Raw genomic sequence first — 24376 nt, 5'->3', positions numbered from 1 at the left:
AAACAGTCCATGATGGCGGCATTAGTAAATTTGTTTATCATTGGGCAGGTTCATAAACACTTGAAGCATCTTGTAGGATGGGAAGAGATTGTTTGAAATGTGTTTAAATGTGAAACCAAAGCAGGTCTGCTGACTGACAGAGAGCTGTCATTTCTAAACTTTATTTTTAGTACCTTATTTATTAGATAAGGAGGCTAAGTTGATCTTCTTACAGTGGCTGAAATTCGGTCCGGGATTACGTCCAATGTATTTAATTATAACATGCAGTAGGTAGAAATAATAAATGATTTCAGAATTAAATAAATACTTCTTTTTGCAGCCAGTTGTAATGGAATCTGCAAGTGTAATTGAGCAGAACAGCATCCTCTTTTTTACTTGCAATGAGTTTAGTGCACATACGCTGTGAGTGAAAGATGGCAAAAACAGCAACAGTAGAAGCGTGAGTTTAATTTGAGCTAGTTCAAATAGATTCCTGTCACATCTATAATCTCTGCAGATCCATCTGTCAGGTATTTACTCTGCTAACAAGGGATACCAAAAAAGGGAATAAGTCTCCTGTGTTAGTCATGTTATTAAGAGGGGAATTCCCTTTTATTTACAGAAATGAATGTCAGCATTATTTCAACTGCTGTCATGGTAAAGAAACTGTATAAAATTAGGTTTACTGAGCAAATGTGGCAAATTGTTCGCATATTCATAGCTGTAGATCTTCCTAGTAATATAAATGACATTGGTCATGTAATACAATGTGATAAAAGCATACTGGGAGGAGTAAATTGTTTCTGGAATAGATTCAGTGTTTTTAGACCAGCGGCGCTACTGTCACACGGTTTGTTAGGGTGGATGTGTGACACCGAGGTTACAGTGTTTCCTTCTGATGTCTTTCCATTTTAGAGAGTGAGAATGGCTTTGCTGGAGCAATAACTGAGCAAAACTACAGCTTGAGAATCACACATCTTTTATTTTCGTGACATATTCCCAGCTTCTAATTTATTACTCTGTGTGTCATCACACATCTTATTGTCCCTCCTTATCCACAACTGACCATCCGTTTCATCCTCCATTAGCATCTCTCTCTCTCTCTTACACACACACACCCTCTCTGATTGTTGAGTATTGTTTATAGATGCTATTTATAGAGAGAGAAAAACAAAAGGACAAGAAAGTCTTATTGTAAAATTGCATTCACATAAAAAGGATCGTAAATAAACTGCGTGTGGTACCTTAGTGTTACATTTCCATTTGATCTTTTTAATAAAATAAAAATCATTGCGGCCACTTCTTTGACTTTTCCCCACGGTGTCCTGTTAAATCTCTAATGTGTACCAATAAAAATGACACTAAACAAACGCTTAAATGAAAGAATTACAAACCATTGTGTTAACATCTGACATCAGGACACAATGAATAGATCATTGTTATCTAATTTGCTTGAAATAAAGATTATTATTATTACATTAAATATAGTGATATATGGATTTGTATATGTTTAGTGATTTTTACAGTCCATTTATGTCTTGTAGAGTTTATGTTGATGTGTGATGTGTAATGTTAAATAGTTGTGTTAAGTTCCAGCTGATGAGTGTTTTTCACATAAGATTACACAGCTGTTATGTTATCGTGTAATTTATAACCCACTTTAGAGGAACTTTAGTGTATCTTTTACCTTGATTCAACACTGTTATTGACACTTAGAATTATATTCATATCGGAATGCTCTTATCTGCAGGAATATCCAGCACGCTGATAGATATAGTGTTCATAAACTGCTTTATAATCTTGTGTGAATCTGTGAACCTTTTGTAAGATTGACATTAAAATATGTGGTGTGACATTTGGAGTCTTCTTTCACTTTCAATATATAGAAAAGTGTTCAAGTATATTCTTTAAAATATCATTTTTATGTTCCGAGGAAAGTAAAGTCATTGGGTTTAGAGGAACGTCATGACCAATTTTAATTTTGGGTGAGTTGCTGAGAGAACAGCTGATGTTAGTAGTCACGTCCTTGCCTTGTTTTTTCAAATGTGAGTTTTTATTCAAATATTTTATTTCATATTCATGCAGCGAAGATGATAACCTAGTAGACTAATGCGGTGAAGATCCTTATCTGCTCTTTTTTAACTTAAAACTATGTTAAAGCTAACTTTTCCTCATTTAAAAAGTTATATATATAGAGAGAGAGAGAGAGATGTGTTCTTGAATCGACCGCAAGCTGCTGTTTTTGTCTTTTGTGCGAGCGAGTGAATACTTTTAAGGGATGTTTGAATGATTACTTAACAGTGTACTGCTGGTAAGGGCTGATTACTAAACACGCTGTATCACACGCAGTCTAAGATCACAGTCACATACCTCTGTGTTAAGATATTCATCTGTAACCTCCTGCAGCTTGTGTGTGTGGGCTGATTTAACAGAACTTCAGGGCAAAATTGTCCGTGTAGGCGTATGGGTTAGTTTTAGACTGTAGGTGTTGTTATTATTAGCTTCATATAAAACACTTGAAGATTACACATCCTCATTTAGAAAGCTTAGTCAATTTGTGTGTCTGTACTTTGGGGACAAATTTGTTCCACATTTTTTTGTTCAATTCTATTCAAATGTTTTTTTTAGTGCATTTCGTCTAAATTCTATTTATTCTTAATAATTTTTGGGGAAAGGCTTCCAAGGAAAGGCTATGGTAAATCACTTCATCTATGATGAATCGCTTTACTGTTTTCCTCACTCATGTAAGTCGCTTCTGCTAAATGTGAAAGAATTACCATAGAAATATATACATAGATGCCTCATTAGCGGCTGTTGGCCACTATATGCATGTCGTCAACCATACTGGAATAAAGCCGGTCCGTGAATACTTGAGCCAGTCGTCAGCCGTATTTGGATGCGTGTATGAATATCTCGTTACGTTGTGTAGACCCAAACATTGTAATAGTACAACAAGCGTTAGCCAACACAATATTAAAAAGTATGACAATAGTTTGAAAAACTGTAAAACTAAGCTAAAACATTCTTAACACTCTTAAACTGTGAAACGTTATCCCATTTCTTTAGGAATTTAAATCTTTGCAGAGTTTTCAACCAGATGCTGTGCCATGTTTTAGCAGCATGAGTACTGGACTGTGGCATCTACACGTACATATCTATTTATAAAAATATAAAAATCGCTTAGAAATTGTGAAGTTTGTGAAGGGTTCTGTGTGTGTTTGTGTGTGAAATGCTCACTCATGAGAATATACTCATTACATGTGATTTCATTTCCGCAGTCCTCAGGTCACGTGGTTCCTGCGAGGTATTGGGACATTATCTCAGTGACATCTTATGTAACGTGTGATAAGCAGCGCTGTAGCGGTGTTCTGTCATCTGGGGTTCTAAAAGTAGCGTGGATCGTATTTTATCATGACCCTCTTGTCTGTAAAGGAAGGCCTTTGTTCTGTGTGTGGTTTTATGCGTGTGTGTGTGTGTCTGTTGTTCTCAGTTAAAGCACATGACTGAGCACACAAAACACACACACACACATGTGCTGAGAAGAGAAACAAAAAGAGATAGATAGAGATGTCGGGATGTTTGAACTTACAGGAGATGAATGTAAAATAGAAACCAAATGTAAACGCTGCATACTTTTTCATATTTGCACACTAAAGCAGCCTTAGATTAGTTTGTTATTAATATTTGCTTTTTACTATTTACTTTTTGTTCATTATAATAATTGCATAATATATAACTTATAAAATGACCAGATAAGGCGTGGACTGATTGTTTCTTTTCTTGCGATTGGCTGGCCAATCAGTTTGTAGTAGGGCAGAGCGATTAATCGAAATCGAATCGCAATGTGAGACGTTGCGATTTCCTAATAGCAAGAGGCTGCAATGTGGACCAGGGTTGGACGATGTCTACCAAATTGACATTGGACGATGCCTACAGTGAAACATCGTGATGCACGATTACATCGGGGGGCGGGGTTATATCAGTTTGCTGGATGGCCATCTGCCAAAACATTAAAAACTATTACATTTGGTGGCTCCAGACTGCCACCAAATCGCATTTTGCGACCAGTTTTCAAGAAAGAGTACTTTTCAACAAGTATTTGCCTATGTACGGCCTGCACATTATGAATTTCTTCCAGTTGTTATTTCATGTGGAAAGACGAGTAGATCTTGAGGCCACCAGGCTGTGTGTGATTAGTAAACTGCACAGGTCACGCGTCACTGATGTTTCCCACTGCCATCGCGGACGCGCACATTTCAGGTCATCATTGACAAGTTTACACACAGACACAGTGTTACTAAGATTCAATGTTTGCTTTCACTTTTTACGTCTGTCAAGTCTCGCGCGCACACGCGTTTCGCAGCTTCCAAATCATACTCGACCGCAGAAAAGCGCGAATGGACGAGCTCGACACATACGCAAAATGTCATACTGTGGACTCGGCTGTCAACATTTGTCGTGCTGTACGCGTACGGGATGTCCTTACGAAAATTAACCATGTTTTTTTTGTGGTACAAGTGTAGTAACCATGTTTTTTTGGTGCATTGATTACTTAGGGCAAAACCATTGTTTTACTACAGTAACCATGTTTTTCAATTTTAACTGTAGTAAAACCATGGTAAATTTTCGTAATAGGGACAACCACGGAACCTCCTGATGACGAAAATTACATCATGCAGGGGAACCACGATGCCAGCCCAACATAGTGATGGCTATCAGCCATCTGCGACGGCCCAACTCTAATGTGGACGCGATGTAAAAAGTATACGAAAAGCGTCTGTTCAGGCCGCTTTGAGTGGCATTATGGACGAGGCTTGTCGCACGCGAGCACCCTGTGTCAACTCACGTCTGGCTCCGCGTTTCAAACAAATGTAAATTCTATCTAACAGTTTTGCTAATTTCACTTGGATGAAATGAAACATTCAGCACATTTTCTACTTGTTTTTAAAATCCCAAATACTAAAAAATGACTATTTTATGTACTATTTATGTACTACTATTTTATTTTAATGACTATTATGTACTATTTTAATAATTCATTAGCACAATAGAAAATGTTATGGATTCAAGGGTTATAATGGGAGTTGTATTTGTTTTAAATAGTGTTCACTGGTATTTCGATTCAATTGGAGTGATGTAATCTGGCAGTTGGGAACCAATAGAACATCAGTAAGTCATATTTGAATAATGCCCAAAAACACTACAAAAGGGAATTTTTTTAATGGAAACAATTGGAATTTCTGTAATGTTTTTTTTTCTTTTTTCTGGGTAACTATACCCATACTGTGCTTCACACTTTTGACAACATTGAGCTGAAGCTTGACTTAGAAAAATTAAATCGCACATGTCTGTCAAAAAAATTTGCAATTAGATATTTTCCCTGAATCGCACAGCCCTAGTTTGTAGCGTACATCAGCGTGACTCAACCAGATTGGCTCAATTCGTAGCCAATTACAGCTACAAAATGATTCTTCAACTTCTACGTTAAAATGTCTTAAAATGTAAAACCGTATGAAACAGCATGCTATCCAAATTCAGATGGCACTTCTGATTCATTCTTCTGTTTATGTGTTTGAGTTTGTTGTGTTATTGTTTGTGTGTGGGAGTTTATGTGCGTTATTATTAATGTGTGTTTGTAGTGTTTTTGTTAGTTTTTGTTTAAGACACTGTGTGCATGTGTTTGCTTTAATCTTTGTATCAGTGTTTGTGTTTGTGAGAGTTTATGTTTATTATGTGGTTGTTTGTGTGTGTGTTTTGACCCACTGTTGGCTCTGTCACTGTGAGTATCCAGCTGCGGAACCAACAGCAAGATGAAACGAGTATTTGAAGGTGTGTGTGTGTGTTTGGAAGCTCACACAGGTCTTTCATGAGTAAGTTCTGCAGTCTGATTGCTTCACGAGAAAGCTAGTCTCTCTTTGAAAAGAACAACGAGAGAGAGAGAGAGAGAGAGAGAGGCTGAAAATGAAAATGAAATGAAGCGTGTCGAGTCAGTTAAAGATAATTAAGGGACTTGGAGATGAAATCAGAAGAAAGAAAACGCTGGCTTGTTTATAGACTCCGAGCAATAAAGTAAACCATGAACATAGTTTATGATATCATCTCCGTATCGCTGCTGCACAGCACATCATTCCCAAGCACACTGCATTCCTTAAAGATGAAGTGTGTAATTTTGAATGTAAAAATTCTCTCTCCTATCTTCCTGAGATGGCTTTAGGTAAACCATTTGTAGGTTGACTTCCTAAGGATTGTAAACACTGTGGCTCTGTGTTTGTTTGAGCTGCCTGGGGCACGTTCAAGCTCAAACCGGTGCGCAACGTTTTGCTACGTTTTTGAACGACACGTTTCCTGGAAACGGTGTGCAACAGGGTTTGAGATGCGTTTTCTCTTGTTCGGTGGGTCAAGAATGTCAGCCCAATCAGCAGCAACATGTGTATAACCCACGTGGTATTAAAGAGACAGCTCGCACAATGGGTCCAAGTAAAGTCGTTTAAATGTGTCCGCTGCAGCTCGGCATACGCAACAATTGAAGATATTAGAAGAGATGTATTTGGCAGTATTCAACACGTATTTATACCGATTTCATCAGGCTCCAAAATTTCTTCAAAAAGAACACAAAGAATGGCCTTCTCAGCTGCCATAGTTCAACTCTTGCGTCATCACAACAGGGTGATCCACCGCACCACCGTTTCCGTTTAAAAAACGTTTTGCAACGTTTTGTCGGGGCTGAACGCAGTCAGCTTCTGGTTTTGGCCAATGGTGTCAGTTTGGGGTGGGGCTACCTGTTTGACTGGCCAATGGAGAATCAGAATCAGAAAGAGCTTTATTATTGCCAAGTATGTTTGCACATAGAAGGAATTTGTTTTGGTGACAGGAGCATCCAGTACACAGAAGCAGCAACAACAGTACATATAGACAATAACACAATAGAATGGCGTACACAGATGATTTAAATAAGAAATTAAGAAATACAATACAATAAACATAAGATAAAGATATAGAGAGTAAAGCTATGTGTGTATGTAAATATGTACAAGTAAAAAATAAGAATAGACTATTGTAGTACAAGGTATGTGCTATATACAGCAAAATGAAATATATATATATATATATATACAGAAAAGGTTGAATAAAAATAGATAGTGTATTATCTGGAGGATATAATTAATATTGCTCTTAATTATTATTGCACAGTCATTAATTGCACGGTGGGTAAAAAACATTTAACTGTTCAAGTGGTAGATGGCCCGAGGGAAGAAGCTGTTTTTGTGTCTGGTTGTTTTGGTGCTTTTTTGTTTTGGTGCTTGGTGGGTTGGTGGGTTGGTGTTTTTAAAACTTTTGCATGTTATAAACATAAATAACAGTGATTTATTATTATTTGCATAACTTTTCACAATTCTCATTGAGCATTTTGCTTGTCTTGAGTTGAGCAGACATTTAATGTTTTTGTTATTTGGTCCCTTGTAAGAAAGCCGACTGTGACATGGAATAAAAAGTATATAATGGATACAAAAAAAATGGATGAGATAAATGCAAAAGCAAAAAAAGTAAATTTGTTAAAACGCAACTCAAATGTTCAGCTGTATTTTGTATATATTTGTGATTTTATACGCTACAACAAATGTGGACAACCTAATTTCTCCATAAGCCCATGTGTGTTATTTATGGCAGGGGTTTTCAAACTGGGGTCCGGGGACCCCCAGGGGGCCTCCAGAAGGATGCAAGGGGTCCCCCAGAAATTTTCTAGGAAAAAAGATTAAGCAAAAAATGATGCAAAAAACTGCACATTTTAGAGTGGCTTTTTATTGTGGCCAGCCTAAGGCACACCTGTGCAATAATCATTCTGTCTAATCAGCATCTTGATATGCCACACCTGTGAGGTGGATGGATTATCTGGCAAAGGAGAAGTGCTAACTAACACAGATTTAGACTGATTTGTGAACAATATTTGAGAGAAATAGGCCTTTTGTGCACATAGAAAAAGTCTTAGATCTTTGAGTTCAGCTCATGAAAAATGGGGGCAAGAACAAAAGTGTTTGACATGGCTCTGCATCAATTAGTCATGTTTTTCTTGGACCTGTAGCAGAGCCATGACAAAGAATTTGGTTATGTGTGGAGAGAAACATATTATTGTCCTTTTGACAATAATATGCGTTCTCTCCAGTGTCTCGTCATTGGCCCCGCCCCTCTTGTTTCCTGTATTGTCTCCCTGCCGTGTCTTATGTTTCACACCTGCCCTCGCTCGTTATCCTTCGTTTGTCTTATCTATAAATGCCCTCATGTTTCTTTGTCCTGTGTTCGTGTATTACATACGTTGTGGTTATTGTGTTTGCTGCATCCTGTGTAAGTGAACTTGTGTGCTTACCTGGTTGTTTAGTGTCTGTGTTTGCCCGTGTTCCTGTTGCTTTGCCCTGTCTGTGGATTTTAGTTTTATTTTGATCCTGTCTTTACGTTTTGCCCCCTCATGGGAAGTTTTTATTTGTATTTATCCTTAGTTGATTTTCCCCCATCGTTGGTTTTTGTTTTGTCTTGGTATTTATATTAAAGTCTTTATTAACCCCTTCATTGCCTGCCTGCATCTGGGTTCTTCCCCTCCTCACGATCGCGACAGTGTTGAGTTTATGAATTTGTTCAGTGTACATATAAGATCTTTAAAGTGCAGAAAATAGAATCTTCAATACACTTTTCAAACAAACACAAAATGCCTGAAACTGTATTTGAATAATTTGTGTAAAAAAGTGTAAATCTTATTACATTTCCTAAGCGCAATAAAGAAAATCCTGGCTGAAGTTGTCTTAAGGGTCTAGTGATCATTCCACAACACAACATTAATATCATTATTTATTTAGATTTGTTACTTTCTCAGTTAAATTTATTTTATTTTAGAAATGCATGAATGTATTTTTTGGCCCAAGACTGAGATGCTTGCTATAAAAATAGTATTTTTGCACCGATTTGCTCATTTATCAAATGAAATGCTCATTATGTGCTGTACTTTTATTGTGAGGGTAAGCTATGTTTAGCCTGCGTAGGGTTTTTTGTTCATGTGTGTGTTGGAGTGTGTGTGTTTCCTGCTGAGAAGCTTATGTGTCGTGTTAAAGTGGATGACGCAGGAAGCTTAAAGCCACCTGCTCTCTGTCATTGCCATAACACTGTTTGGATGGCGTCTTTTTATATTTTTATCACATCCGGATAACAGTGGGTGAAGTTGTTGTGATTTGACAACAGACGCTTCAGAAGTGGTGAAATGTTTCGAACAGTTTGATCATAGGAATAACAGTAAACAATCTTGTGCTCATAACGGTTTTGCAACATCATGAGAACACACGAACTCATGTAAACACACTCGAAGTGGCTCTCATGCTGAACGGGATCGCTCGGATCAACTCCAGTGCAACCTGCGGAAGTTATTTCCTTTAAGGACTTGTAAAGTTGTGCCAAGGATTGTACATTTGCTCAAAAGGGAGACTCGCATGCAAACAAGATGTGATTAAAAACAGACATGTCAGAATGTTGCTTCAGGGATCGGAGATGGTAAAAACGGATTTAAGAGTTTCCTGTTTTGTATCCGTAAGGTCATACGTGACATCTCTCTCTTTTTCTCAGGTGTCTGCAATAGAAGAGCGTTTGGGGCCAATGCGTTTGACCCAGGAGCCCATACAGGTAAAGTCCTAATGTACTTAAACAGATTCACATACACATTTTATTAGATTTGTTTGGCTTTACTAAAGTGATAGAGTTTGTGGTCAATGATTTTGGCTGGTTAAACAGAAGATGCAAGCAACATTGAAAAATGTGAGTGTGTCCTGTAGTCTTTAAACATGATGGTAAATTTCAGGTATCATTGCAAATTCTTTGTCTGCTAGTTTCCTAAGATGAGAAAGGTGAAAACAAACCAAAAGTTTTTTTAATTATTTCGGAGGATAAAGTTTTGTATTTTGATGTGAAATCTGCACTGATGCATTATGTTTTGACTCTGCTGTTATGCTTTATGATCTCACATAGAGCCTGCATGCATTATGTCAAAGATTCTGATGTAATGTATTATGATTAGGGCTATCAAACGATTATTTGCGAATAATCTAATTTAACATAAAAGTTTTGCTTGCATAATATATGTGTGTGTACTATGTATAATAATTATGTATTTATAAATACACACATGCATGTATCATTTTAAGGAAAATAAATATTTATATACAGTATAGTATAAATTATATATAAAAATAAAAAATGTATATACTCATGTAAATATTATGTAAATATATTCATAAATATTATACACATGCACCCACATAAATTATGTAAACAACAACATATTTATTTTGCATACGATAAATCACAAATACTCATTTGACAGCCCTAATTATGATTCTGTTGTAATGCATTATGATGTCACGGATTCTGCTATTGTGCATTATGATGTCAGATACAGTAGGTTTTGCTCTCATGCATTGATGTCACAGATTCAGTTGCTATGCATTATGATGTCAAACAAATTCTGCTCATGCATTATGATCTCACATAAATCCTACTATGAATGCTTGATAAATTAGACTGTAAAGCACCGTGATGTCATATAGATCCTGATTTGATACTGTACGATATGGCACAGCCAATGGTGTTGCCTACTTTTGATCTTTTCTATGTGTGAAAAATAAAAAAAGTAAGACCACTTTACACAAATTTAATTAAAACCCCAGGATAATCTTACAGGATTGACACAGATTATCCTATGTGTGTGTGTGTCTGCATGTGTGTGTGGAATTAGTGGGAATTATGATGACCTAAAAGAGAACTGTGTAAGGAAAAAGAGAAAGTGTGTGTGTAATGTTAACCTAATGAGCGAGCGGCTTTTGCTGTGGTGAATTCAGGTCACTTGTGTAATTTCGAGCTCGATAACAATTGATTTTACAAACGAACTGCCTATCATCCTTTTAAGATCTTTGAATTTGAATTAAGACATTGCTTTAAAAAATCAACAACGCACACTATTGTGAGTTTTTCACAGGCAGTCACATGAGTTCGGAAATGACATAAAGATGAGTGAATTATAACTGGAACAAAAGTGAATGATATCACTTTATTCAGTGTCATTGTCAATAGAAACAGTTTGTAAGTGGGTAAAGTAACTCCGCCCCCTACGGGTCGACACATGAAGGTGCATAGTCGGCCTCCTGAGCGAGGTGGCGGCAAAAGATGCGTCCCGAAAGACCCGGGCCGTGTGGAATTTCACATCTCAGCTCCATGGTTACACAGTGCTGAAGAGGATGAAAGACTATTGACCGTTCACACGCACCCATCAACAGCACCTCTCTCTCTCCCTCTGTCTCTCTCTCGCTCAGGTGTTACTGGTTTTCGCTAAAGAGGACAGTCAGAGCGATGCGTTCTGGTGGGCGTGCGAGCGGGCGGGGTTCAGGTGTAACATCGCACGGACACCTGAGTCTGCGGTGGACTGTTTCCTGGACAAACACCACGAGATCATCATTATTGATGGGCGGCACTCGCGGTACTTTGAGGCCGAAGCAGTCTCTCGGTGAGTACAGCCAGCTTGCTCTCTCTCTCTTTTCACTTATGCTGTAGAGCACAAACGTGTGTTTTTGATTCATTTTCCATTGAAGGTGAGCTGCAGGCTTGCGCTGGGGATTATGGGATTGCCAGCAGAGCGGGCCAAGTGGTTAGGGTTGGGGGAAAATCAATATTTAATATTTGAAGCGTTGCAGTATATTATAGTTCTGCACAATAATGTGTCTGCTATTTGAACAGCAAACAGATGACTGACAACAATATGCAACAATGTTTTAGGTGAAATATCGAACTTTTAAAGCAGTCAAGAGGTTGCTCTTTTATAGCTCGGAAGATTTGATGAAGTTCTCAGTTCCCTTTCTGTCGGTCTCTCGACGTTGTGTCGAGACAGAATGGGGTTTGAACTTGATCATCTCTGATTGTACTTTTAAAAGGCCAGTGAACTTGGCGAATGGCATGGCATGCCAGTCTCCGCTCCGGGCATTCTGGTATAAAAGGAAGATGGCGGGCCCATTCATTCATCTTTTGTTCTTCGGAACCAGCGAGGCATTTACATATGCTGAGCGCTCCTCCCGTCTCTGAAGAGATTATCCTGCCGGATTTACCACGCGGAGCAGCAGACTCGTCCTTACCCTGGACGTTTCGGCAGCGGACCGAGGTGTCTAAAAGAGCAATTTCTCACAGCGTGCAGATGTCTCGCCGCTGTGCCCTTGGATTCGGCCGCCTCGTCCTCCAACCCAATGGGCATGAAACCTGCGTCACATGTTTGGGTCACCAGCATGCAGAGGTAGCGTTCATTGATACGACATGCCCGCACTGCGAGTACATATATATCAAGGTGTTGCTGTCACGGTTGGCTATGTTCTTCCTGGACGCAGCCACGACTTCGTCTGCTTCCCGTCCCGCGGCGGCTGCCCAGCCGTCCACAGCGGCGAGCGATGTTGGTGATGTGGGGACTCCCATGGACGTTAATCCGCCGGTGCCAGCCGAACCAGTCTCAAATGGGCGGCAGTCGACCGTCCCATTGTGGATCCACGCAGCGAGTGCGTGATGAGGTTTCCGTGGCGACATCGGATGACGATTTGTTGGCATCGGACCCCGAAGACTCCCTGGAGCTCCCAGCTTCGGCAAAATCTGAGCTCAGTTTGAGACATTGTTGACATCTCTTTTGAAACTCTAACGGAGACGTTTGTGAGATTTCTGGCTCTTTTTCTCTGCATGGAGAAATATCTGAGACACAGATGAGACTCAAGCAAGAGTTTCCATTTGTTCTCCATTTATGGAGTAAGACCAACATTACTTAAAAGCATGAAAGATACCTTAACGTGGCTTGTTGGGTGAAGGTGCGCTATTACTATTATTCCTAAAAGCACCTTAGCAACCACATAACAACGTCCTGGCAACCACACAGAACAGATCAGCAGTGTGCTGAGGAGTTTAAACCGCTCACTTTTTCTAATAGATCATTTAAAAATGAATGTTTTCCCGTGTGTGTTTTAAACAGGATGATTCAAGCGACCAAGCCTTCTGAACACACAGTTATTGTAGCAGTGGTGCCGCAAACGTAAGATCTCATACAACCTCAAAACACACTTATCCATTATCCACGTGTTGTGTTGTTCCATTGTGATCTCTCTCTCTCTCAGTCCTTCAGATCAAGAGGAACCATCTTTTCTTCCTCTTCTCTCTGCTGGCTTTTCAAGAGTGAGTGTTTTACTCCACATTACTCACTATAATACCTGGCTCACATGTAGTTATTTATATATTGACTGCGTATTAAACTGATAAAGGAAACCGTTCTAATTCTAATGAAATTTACTCACCTACATGACGTTTCAGATGGATATAACCTTCTTTCAGAAACAAATAGTTTCACATTAAAATGCTGTCACGTTATCTTATGTAGGAGCCAACTGGCAAAGCTGCAGAATTGATCATTGGATTTAGAAATGTCTACGAGCGGGTTATAACTGCGTTTTATGTCATAGAACAAAACGTGAAAATATTTAGAGGTTTTGTTAACCACACCTTATTTTAGGCATTTAACCAAAAACCCATTCAAAAAACCCATTGACTTTGGGGTGATGGAACCGGAAGTGCTAAAATGCTAACTCATCTCTGCACAAACAAGCAATGCAAACAAGCAGATCTAAGCACAGATCTGAGTGTCTGCATGTCAATAACTTTAAATCTCATTGGTTTTTGCGTGTCTCGTGACTAGCTGTTATATGCGTGTTTAGTCACAAAAACTACAAGAACGAATGTGCTTCAAAGTTATCGACGTGCTGCCATAAAAAGTAAAAAGTGAAATTGCCCTCTACATCTTGTGCTGAGATGTGAAGCCCCCGATGATTCAAAGGGAAAGTGGCAAATGTTGTACAAAACCTTTCACTTGAATAAAACTCTCTCTTTCTCTATCAGAGGTTTGCAGAGAACAGCAGCGTGTCGGCCTGCTATAATGAGCTAATCCAGTTAGAACACGGAGAGGTTCGAGCTCAGTTCAAACTGAGGTGAGTCCACAAACGCAGAAAATGAACTTTAATTCTCGAATAAAAGATGAGCTGCTACAGCGTGGCGCTTTGTTCACACTGCAGCCAGATCTGATTTGGTTTTCTTATGTGTAGTCATTTCAGACTACTTAAAACTAAATGGATTTGACCAAATCGAACAATGTAAAAACGGGATTTTCGGTGAAAAGGTCATATAACCTTAAAATAACCTTCAACGTTGTGTTGTGACCTTGCAGGGCTTGTAATTCGCTGTTTGTGGCGTTAGAGCAGTGTCAGGAAGCCGTTGAGATCAGCAGCGAAGATCACGTCATACAAGTGAGTTCTGGGATTCAGACATCTCTCGGGATTTGGTTTCATGTCCTTTCATGACTCCTGTTATTTAAACCCTTATAAGGACTCGACTCGTGGACTCCTTGGCATACGAAACAGAGTAAAACTAAAGTGAACCGTGTGTGTGTTTAGTATGTCAATCCAGCATTTGAGAAAATGATGGGCTACCGTAGAGGAGAGCTGATCGGAAAACAGTTAACCGAACTGCCCAAGAGCGACCGAAACAGCGCCGACCTGCTGGACACCATCAACACCTGCATGAAGAAAGGAAAGGTCGGAGAATTCTGCATTCCTAATAAAGCTTTCTATCGCCTTTTTAAGTTCAATGATGGGTGAAAAAATTGTGATTTAAATGTGTGCGTGTTTAGGAATGGCAGGGGATCTATTACTCACGGAAGAAGTCGGGTGACAGTATTCAGCAATACGTCAGAATCACTCCTGTGATTGGCCAGGGAGGGTAAGTCACATGATCGTCCTTTTATACAATATTATTAGCAAAACAAGTTGCATACACTGACGGTATAAATTGAAGCAAATCATGTGTTCATTTTTTTCTTCACCTTCCAGGAAAATTCGCCATTTTGTGTCTATCAAGAGGCCTTACAGTGACAACCACAGACAGGTTTGAGCTTCAGCAACATATCTTGAATACTTATTGCTTAACAGTAAAGCAGAATTTCATAACACTCCACTTAAATTGTAATGTTCACCTATTAATAGATGTCTCAGATTTTGAATGTGACGCCTGTGGCGACAGCGATGGGTAAAAATGTAAACTACGCTAAACCTTCCATCCTGACGGTCCAGTGTCAGAAAGTCACATGAGCGTCCAGTTTATTAATACACGCTGCAGACTGAGGTGTAAACCCTCCTGCTGGTTCCAACATGAACTAGATGCTGATCAGAGACACACAGGCGCGTATGTGAAATAACTCGAGTTTACTCACTGCTGTCTCTGTTAGCTCAGGGATTACCATACACACTCACTCACGGCTGTCTGTTACAGGCATCGCAAAAATATATCATGCTATTTATAATTTTACAATGGTAAGAACTGTGACGTACAAAGAATAGAATACAAGATAACAGAACAGATAATAGAGTTGATTATTACAAAATTAAGGTAAGTTAAGTTAAGTTAAGTTAAGTTAAAAGTTTCACATTACATATAAATTTAATTAAAAAATTAAATAAAAATAATAAAAGAATAGAAATATAATAAAACACAATAATATATGACTAAAATAGGATGGAGTGGATTAGAACAGAATAAAATAGAATAAAACACAAAAGAATAGAACAGGAAAGGAAATAACAAAGAAGGGAAGAATAGAATAGGATAAAAAAGAGCTATCAATACAATTCAAACATGACGATACAATATACACAGTGTAATTTGCAATACAGTACATTGTATTACACACAAAACAATGAGCAATATACGGCATAGTATAAAACGGACATACAGGATGAACATCTATTGCAGTAGTTTAAATTTTAATTGTTTGTTTAATTTTGTTGTTGTTTAATATTTTAGTTTGATTTTTTTATCACGCGTTGGGAAATAGTTTTGTATGAATCAATTACACCTTTCAAGGACCTCATGAATGGGATGAAAAGTGAGAATCTTTCTCCTGTAATGCAGTGCGTGTGTGTGTGTGTGTGTGTGTGTGCGTGTGTGTGTGTGTGTGTGTGTGTGTGTGTGTGATGAGAAATGTGTGGTCTTTGTTAATCTGATTCGGTGACCTCGTCCTTCAGGACAGTGTAACTAGACCTTAACCCAGTGTGTTATCCTCTTACCAACAGTACATCTTATTGAGTGTCTGTGTCCCTGTGTGTGCATATATGAGTGTGGGCAGTTTCAGAATCAGCATTAGTGTCTTTTGCTATCTGTATACCGGCCTACACAGCTCTGTTTTATGAGGTTTTATTCAAAACTTGCGCTTGAATTATTCAAAACCAGATCTTAGATAAGATTAGATAGATTGCGACGGGCAGGATTTGCACCAAGGTGCACTCTGTAAATCCTTAGTCCATTTTGTAACTGATCGCTACACAGCAAAGAGGCAAACAAAAAATCCTCTCTCTTAATCTCAGGGTCTGTCTTACATGTATAAATATGCATTCGGCAGACGCTTTTATTCAAAGTAATTTAGTTATACAGTCTATACGTTCACTCAATATGTGTGTTGCTTGGGATCCAACCACTGATCTTTTGCATTGTTAAAGCAATTCAGCTACAAAACACAATATCACTTTTATAATATAACAACTTTTTTGTCACTATGAAAAATGTTCAACAATTCCATAATAATTCTGTGTATTTTACCATTTTTGATTCAGCTGATCTTAGATCTGTGTTTGCAGGTTCATAAATTCAGCCGAGAGGAGAAATGCAGTGCTGAACACTCACAGTCAGGTACCAGTGTGTGTGTTTTTCTGTTTGTGTTTGATCTGGTGATGAATTAGCGCAGCTCACATTTGTAATGATGCAGATTTATGGATCTGGCTCACACGAAACAAATGAAATGTTAATTTCATGTCATTGAAAATAAACAGATCAATGTTGCATTGAAAATCAGAGAGAGAAAGATGTGAGCGCAGAACAGACAGATGGTTGCAATGCACCCTAGGACATTTGTTTGTCACAATGTTAAATTTAGCTATTGGCTTGCCAGTGTATTTGTATGCACGTGCGTATGTTGCAAAGACCTTCTAATCTTTATTAAAAAAATAAAAAGAGAATTATTTTGACATAATAACCATCTGACAGAGTGCAAATGCTTTCATCTTTGTAATATTATATACCTGCTGCTTTGTCCCGACCTGTCGGATGCTGTGGGGAACATGATGATGATGTCATAATGATGATAATGATGATGATGGGTTCTGGGATGCTGGTCGGCTGTGATCAGAGGAGAGATAATTTGTGTTGTAAGTGTGTGTGCAAGCACTATTGTCATACCTCTTCTTCTCTTGGTTTACCCAGAATGCAATTCCTTGCGTCACAAAGACCGGAGGAAAGAATCTATCAGCTCGCACAGCAGTGATGGTGAGAGAGTCACAGATGGGGAGGATTGAAAAAGTAGAAATGCAAAATGAGATAAATGAGGAAATAAAATTGAGATCTTTTAGAAGAAAGTGGAGCGCAGTGGAAAACTAAAGATGACACAACTGTGTGATTGTAAACATGTGTTGAAATGCTGGATCATCATTTAATCAGACTCACGTCGTTCCAAATTCGTTGATTCTCTTTTCTCTGTGACACATAGAGAAGTCTTTTCCTTATATGAAAGTAGATGTCGCGTTCCAAAATGACTAAAATATAACCATAAAAGTCCTCTGTACACACTATTTCAAATGCGTTAAAGCACACTTTTACTTTTAATCAAACAACATTTAAAGACCGTAACATAAAGAATAAATGATAATGATAAAAGCATTTTTATTTTTGGGTGAACTGTTGCTTTAAACAGTTTAGAGGTGATTGTAAAAACAGACAGAAAACAGGACAGAGAAATAATAAAAAGGTGAAAATGAAAACAAAACACAGAATTAAAAACAAGGAAATGAACGCTAGAGATAATTAGTGTGTTTATAATGTACTTGTGTTTAATGTGAGTCATAGCTCGTGTGTGTGCATGTGTGTGAGCCTTGGCTTGTTGGCTATTGTTGATGACATCAGCACTCCTACAGCTTCAATGCACTCTGACGCAAACTGAGCTCTCTCTCTCTCTCTCTCTCTCTCTCTCTCAGCTCCTAGTCTACAGAATCGTAGATATTCTTCAATGGCCCGCATTCACTCCATGACAATTGAGGCTCCCATCACTAAGGTAAATGTACATTACTACACATGTTCCATTTTATTAACCTCTTCTAATTAAAAAAACTTACAAATGTTCAAAACCTGGCATTATTGCACACCCTCACACATGTCATATCCAGTTTAATTGCCTATGTCGCTATCATTTATCAATAATCAACTGTAATGTCCAGTGCAATACATTGACCTATATTCGACCTATATAAATGCACTAAATTCTGATATCTGGACTCTTATTGGCTGCTTGTTTCATTATTCATTCAAAGTATTTTCATAACCTTTTTAAAATAAACTTGGGGTGAAAGAAATGAATATGCTGGCACAATTAAATATTTGTCTAGAAAACTGATGTCAAACAAAGGGATAGTTCACCCAAAAATGAAACTTATTTCATCATGTCTTTTTAAACCCGTACAACTTTCTTTCTTCTGAAACACAACAAGATGTTTTGACTTCCATTGTATGAACCACTGAAACATTTCTCAAAATATCTTCTTTTGTGTTCCTCAAAGAAAAGTCATATACAGGTTATTTTTAAGCGAACTGTCCCTTTAAGTCTTTGCCTTCAGATCAAAAGGTTTACAAGATCATGAAAAAAAGAATAAAAATTAAAAGAATAACTCACCCCAGATATTTATGATCTGTTTTAAATCCCTACAGTAATCCACAATCTATGACTCTGTGTATAGCCGCATTACATAAAACACACTCAGCGACTTCGACAAAATGTGTGCCTGTGCTTTTGTATATTTACGACCGCTTGTGAGTGACTGAGGATTTGTTTGATTCAGCGTATGAAAAGCAGACGGCTTTACACTTCACAGATGTTTATGAATCTTAATCTTTGATAGATGCCGAGTTGTTCTCTCACCATCCGTCTGCATTTTGTTTCCTCCAGGTGATAAATATCATCAACGCAGCGCAGGAGAGCAGTCCGGTGACCGTGGCAGAAGCTCTAGACCGGGTTCTGGAGATCCTGCGGACCACCGAACTCTACTCGCCCCAGCTGGCTTCAAAAGAGGACGACCCCCATACCAACGATCTGGTGGGGGGGCTCATGAGTGTGAGTCACAAGGCAATATCTTACACTTCTCATGTTATTTCAAACATGGATGACTTTCTTTCTTCCGCAGAACACAAAAGAAGATATTTTGAAGAATGTTGTAAACTGGCCCCCATTCCCTTGCATTGGTTTTGTGTCCAGTCAATTGAAGTGAATGGGGGCCAGTGCTGCTCGGTTACCAACTTTTTTCAAAACATCTTCTTTGGTGTTCTGCGGAAGAAAGTCATAAAGGTTTAAAATGACAAGAGGGTGAGTAAATGATGAAATAATTTTAAATTTTGGGTGAACTATCACTTTAAGTGTACAATTGTTTTCTAACGATAACTAACACACATGCGGCCATACACATTGTGTGCTGGTCACTGTGTACTAGCATCAGAAGTGATTTTTGTTTTATTAAAAGGATAATATGAAAGGGCAATATTATAAAAAAGCATGCTGGCCATTTGCGTCAAGCTTTAATTGAATTTCAATGAATTGAAAGCAGTTCTTGATCTGAAGAATTAGGTTGCTTATTGAATCAAAATGAAATAAAAAAGTAGCTGTAAATAATGCATTGCATCAGGCTTTAGGCCTTGAATATAATAATATTAAAAGCAATTAAATAGTAGAGATTTTTTTGTCCGTTTATGTGTATAATAATATTTGTCCGTTTATATATATATATATATATATATATATAAAACCAATAATCTAAAAATGAAATTTCAGACTGTAGATTGGAATTAAAGATTTGTTGAAAGATTGTAATTGAAAAATCTAAAATTGAAATTAAAGGCTGAAGATTTGTTAAGATGTTATGATACAACAAAATATTTGCTGTACATTTGAAAGAACATTGGAAATACTTCACATTTTGGGGTTATAGTTTTTAATGTCATCATAAAAACATAAATGTAGGCGGACGTATATCAATCTAATTACGTCTGTAATGTCACAACCATGGCGAATCCTTTAATGATCAGTTTTAGTTTCTCTCTTTTTGAACCAGAGAGGAAGATACTCATTGTGCATATTTCAGTTTATCATCATTGTACATCAAACGCTTTCATTTCAAGAGCAAAGAAAATCTTGTTCTTCCCGATACAACACAACCATAGAACAGACTACAGATCATAAATCAAATACACATTAAACACATAAACGGTACACAGATCAACATGAAGCAGGCGGGAAATACCACATCAATTAAAGATTTTTCATGGTTCCGGGAGTCTTTCAGGCGTGGTCTGCCAGCAAACGTGCCCTATATACCGAGTGTGACTCCATGTGGCAGGCATGAGATTTGAAAAATCGTGTTTTTGTGGCACAAAAGCGTCCAGTTCCAAGCCGCCTGGCACAGGCTGGTTCACGGTTAGCCAGCGGTCGTGACGGTTTATTTACACATCATTCTTTCTGTCCGTCTGCCGTATGTCGGCGTCTTTGAAAGTCTTCCACTTTTAAACACGACATTTGTAAGGCAGGTTATAAAAATGATATTTTAGGTCTTAGTTCTAAAACTTTGTAAAATGTCAATCGGCTAATAAAATATTTGAACAGCCTGGGTTATTGTAGAGAGTGTAATATTTATGCATGTTCATTTCTATTCCGCCTGTGGTGTCTCAGACAAAGTTTGTTTTGAACTCTGAATCTGATTTTGGAACTGTTTTTGCGTGTTTAATATCCTCCTGTCGTGACGAATGTGGCTTTTATTCGTGCAAGCGTGAGTTACGTGAGGTGAAGTGCTGTTTGTCATGATTCTGTTGGCTGGAAACAAATGTACTTTCTCACCCTCCTCCCCTGAAGTCTTTCTCTCTGTCGCTCCTGTCAGAAATATTGACGTAGGACTTTCTTCTTGTAGGATGGACTCAGAAGGCTGTCTGGGAATGAGTATGTCTTCTCCAAAAGTGCATTACACAGTAAGTGCTAACTGATTCTTATAATGCGCTCATGGCAGAAGCAATCTCAAGAGAATGTGTTTCTGTCTCCTGAAAATAAACAGTAAGGATTTCGTGTTGTAAACCTTCTGACATCTTGACCTTGTTTTGTCAAAAAATGATTTATAAACCCAAATTAATTTAAATCGAGCTTGCTTACGCTCATAATAAATATCCCTGGTCGTATTTTTAAAAATGAATATGTGAAGATTACATGAAAAAATAGTTTTCATTTGTATAGTTTTCATTTAATTTATTTTTAAAGTTTTATTTATTTTTTTGCCTTTCAAAAGGCAGGATGGGCAGGGAAAGAGTATGTAAACCATTTTAGCAATGCAATTAATTGCGAATGATTATAAAATAAAGTCTATACTACATTTCCTGCTAAATATATTCATTCGGTAATACATCACATTACAGAATTTAATACCATAACCATTTTAAACAGCATTTTTCTTACTTGGATCCAAGTCTCTCTTTCCCCAAACTATGACTGTTTGTAGTCCTCAGAATATACAGCCACGAAAAGAATTAAGAGAGCGTTCCAAATTTGCATTTAATCAGCATTTCTAGATGTATTGTGGCCATTCCAGTTCAGTGTCTGTTGAATTTCAACAAAATCAAACCTCAGGAGTGACATAAAGTCATCCAACAGCGATGTGAAAGACTGACAGAATAACAAGACACATGAAAACTATCATCAAAATCATACATAAAAATAATTTTTGAACTTTTCCTACAGTAAATACACATACAAATATTAGTGTTGTATTGCTTAAAATTGAACCTAAACTTGTTTTCTTTGCAGTAATTTGAGGTCTGAAAAAACACACAGCATCTTTTCTGCTATTTTGACCCGTTTCTCCAGTTTTCATTTTCTGGAAAAAAACGCAAATTAAAACAATATTTTTATTTGAAATTTGTTTGAAAGATTGTTAGTAGTTCACAGAAAGAAACAAAAACGCTGATTTCACATAGAGACAGAGCGACACGCGTCATAATCTGAAAACCACGCCCACCGGGGGGAAACAATCCAACCCTCTCCATTGACTTTGTATTGGGGGAAGCGGACTCCTTGTCATTTCTGACTTATAACAAAAAACAGAAGGATGTCTAAAAACTGCTATGTGACAAGGTGTACAGTAAACAAGCTAAAAAACCCAGAACTACGCTTTTACAAGCTGTCGACCTAAAAAAACCAGCCAGCGTAGGAGGGAAACGTAATTATTGCCTGCATCCACTTTTGTCTCCTGAAAGGATGGCTTTTACGATTTGACTTTTACGATTTGATAGCTTATAAACACTTAGTTGTGTGTGGTTTTTTTTAGCTTGTTGACTGTACAACTGGTCACATAGCAGTTTTTAGACATCCTTCTGTTTTTTGTTATAAGTCAGAAATGACAGGTGTGGGCGTGGCCTAAATGCGCTCTGTCTCTATACCCAGAAAAACTGATTTTGACATGGTCTCTTAATTGGTTTTACCCTGTCTCATGAAGTGTTTACATTGCTGTTTAAAGCCTCTGAAATATGTTTTTTCTGCTATTTTCCATTTTGACCTTGAATTTTTGACCGTCACCTGTTTGATTCCTCAGATATGAGTCAGAGTCAGCTGCCCGTGCCTGTCCCTTTAAATGACGTCCCGCCTTCCATCGCTGAGCTGCTCAATGAAGAAAAACACTGGGAATTTAACATCCTGGAGCTGGAAGCAGCTACACACAAAAGGTGAGAAAGAAAGAGAGATATTGATGCTTGCAAAGATTAGCCCATATCAAAGTTGCATCGTTCAATATTCCGTGTGTATCTTTTAACAATGTAGTGTGTGTGTGGGTTTGTGTGCACTTACCTGTGTGTGTGTGTGTGTGTGTGTGTGTGTAGGCCTCTCTCATATCTGGGTCTGAAGATCTTCACTGATTTCGGCGTGTGTGAGTTTCTGAACTGCACGGAGGCCGCGCTGCGCTCCTGGCTGCAGGTCATCGAGGCTAATTATCACGCCTCCAACTCCTACCACAACTCAACACACGCTGCGGACGTTCTGCACGCCACCGCCTACTTCCTGCGCAAAGACAGAGTCAAGGTAATCCTGACAGCCAATCAGAACACGGCAAGAGAAACGACTCATTTACAGCTCATTTCTTTGGTTTGTGCTGGTTTAAACTGTGCTGGTCCTTAGCTGGTCCTGAGCTGGTTTAAGATGGACCAATTTAAACCACCAAATGACCAGATTAAACCAGCACAAACCAGCTAGCATGCTTCAAAACCTACCTAATCAGCATATATGCTGTTTTTTTCAACAGGGTTCTCTGTAAAAATGAACTCAAAACTGCATTCTTTATTAAAAAAAGCTGTCTTTCTGTTTTTCGGATTTTAGTGACTTTGCACCATTATCAGCTAATGCTGATCTCAGCATGAGTGATATTATCACTGTACGCTACAAATGTTTGGTTTCTTACATGTATCTGTGTTGGGTTTGCAGGGCAGTCTTGACCAACTTGATGAAGTTGCGGCTTTGTTAGCGGCGACGGTTCATGACGTCGACCACCCCGGCCGCACCAACTCGTTCCTTTGCAACGCAGGAAGCGAACTGGCGATACTGTACAACGACACGGCCGTCTTAGAGAGTCACCATGCCGCTCTGGCCTTTCAGCTTACCGTACGAGACAGCAAGTGCAACATCTTCAAAAACATGGAGAGGTATCGTCTGCGTCCAAATACAGTACAATATACTGTACGCTTTTAATGCAAACGTACACACATTTAATATCTTCACACGCAGGACACAGTTTCGGACCCTGCGGCAAGCTATCATAGACATGGTGTTGGCTACGGAAATGACGCGACACTTCGAACACGTCAATAAGTTTGTAAACAGCATCAACAAACCCATGAGCGCTATCGAGGAGACGAGCTCCAATGTAAGACACATCTCACACTGTACGTATGTGTGAGTCAAATGTTGGTGGTAAAATGCGTTGATTTACATGTGAAACAGAGCGAAGGCAGCGATTGTGAGGGTCCCGCCAGTATCCGAAACTCTCCCGAGAATCGTCTGTTGATCAAACGCATGCTGATTAAATGTGCCGACGTGGCCAATCCCTGCAGACCTCTAGAGCTGTGCATCGAATGGGCCGGACGCATTTCTGAAGAATACTTTGCTCAGGTGAACTCGAACACACAATCTCAGAGAGGCACATTTTTATTGCTCAAAGATTGATCAGGAGATTTGATGGAATTC

The 24376-nt window shown here is 38.5% G+C and overlaps 1 protein-coding gene across 4 annotated transcripts in view; it reads left to right on the top strand.

Annotated features, from left to right (window-relative positions):
- The window catches only part of pde8b (phosphodiesterase 8B), a 38776-nt gene that overhangs the window by 6784 nt on the left and 7616 nt on the right, over nt 1-24376 (top strand). For 3 of the 4 annotated variants that reach the window (XM_057361120.1, XM_057361121.1, XM_057361119.1), the window contains exons 2-20: nt 9583-9639; nt 11322-11512; nt 13007-13066; nt 13149-13206; nt 13924-14012; nt 14249-14327; nt 14475-14615; nt 14711-14799; nt 14910-14964; nt 16710-16761; nt 17332-17394; nt 18099-18175; nt 19064-19228; nt 21069-21126; nt 22737-22866; nt 23020-23218; nt 23618-23835; nt 23918-24056; nt 24134-24301. In XM_057361120.1, coding sequence (XP_057217103.1) covers nt 9583-9639; nt 11322-11512; nt 13007-13066; nt 13149-13206; nt 13924-14012; nt 14249-14327; nt 14475-14615; nt 14711-14799; nt 14910-14964; nt 16710-16761; nt 17332-17394; nt 18099-18175; nt 19064-19228; nt 21069-21126; nt 22737-22866; nt 23020-23218; nt 23618-23835; nt 23918-24056; nt 24134-24301 — 2088 coding nt within the window. Of the gene's footprint in view, nt 1-9104; nt 9511-9582; nt 9640-11321; nt 11513-13006; nt 13067-13148; nt 13207-13923; nt 14013-14248; nt 14328-14474; nt 14616-14710; nt 14800-14909; nt 14965-16709; nt 16762-17331; nt 17395-18098; nt 18176-19063; nt 19229-21068; nt 21127-22736; nt 22867-23019; nt 23219-23617; nt 23836-23917; nt 24057-24133; nt 24302-24376 lie in introns of those variants that run through there. The other variant, XM_057361122.1, reaches the window with a different exon arrangement.

Source organism: Triplophysa rosa, linkage group LG19, assembly GCF_024868665.1.
Source record: "Triplophysa rosa linkage group LG19, Trosa_1v2, whole genome shotgun sequence".
Classification (NCBI taxonomy): domain Eukaryota; kingdom Metazoa; phylum Chordata; class Actinopteri; order Cypriniformes; family Nemacheilidae; genus Triplophysa; species Triplophysa rosa.
The sequence above is the reverse complement of the archived record's forward strand: the minus strand, read 5'-3'. Positions and strand labels throughout refer to the sequence as shown.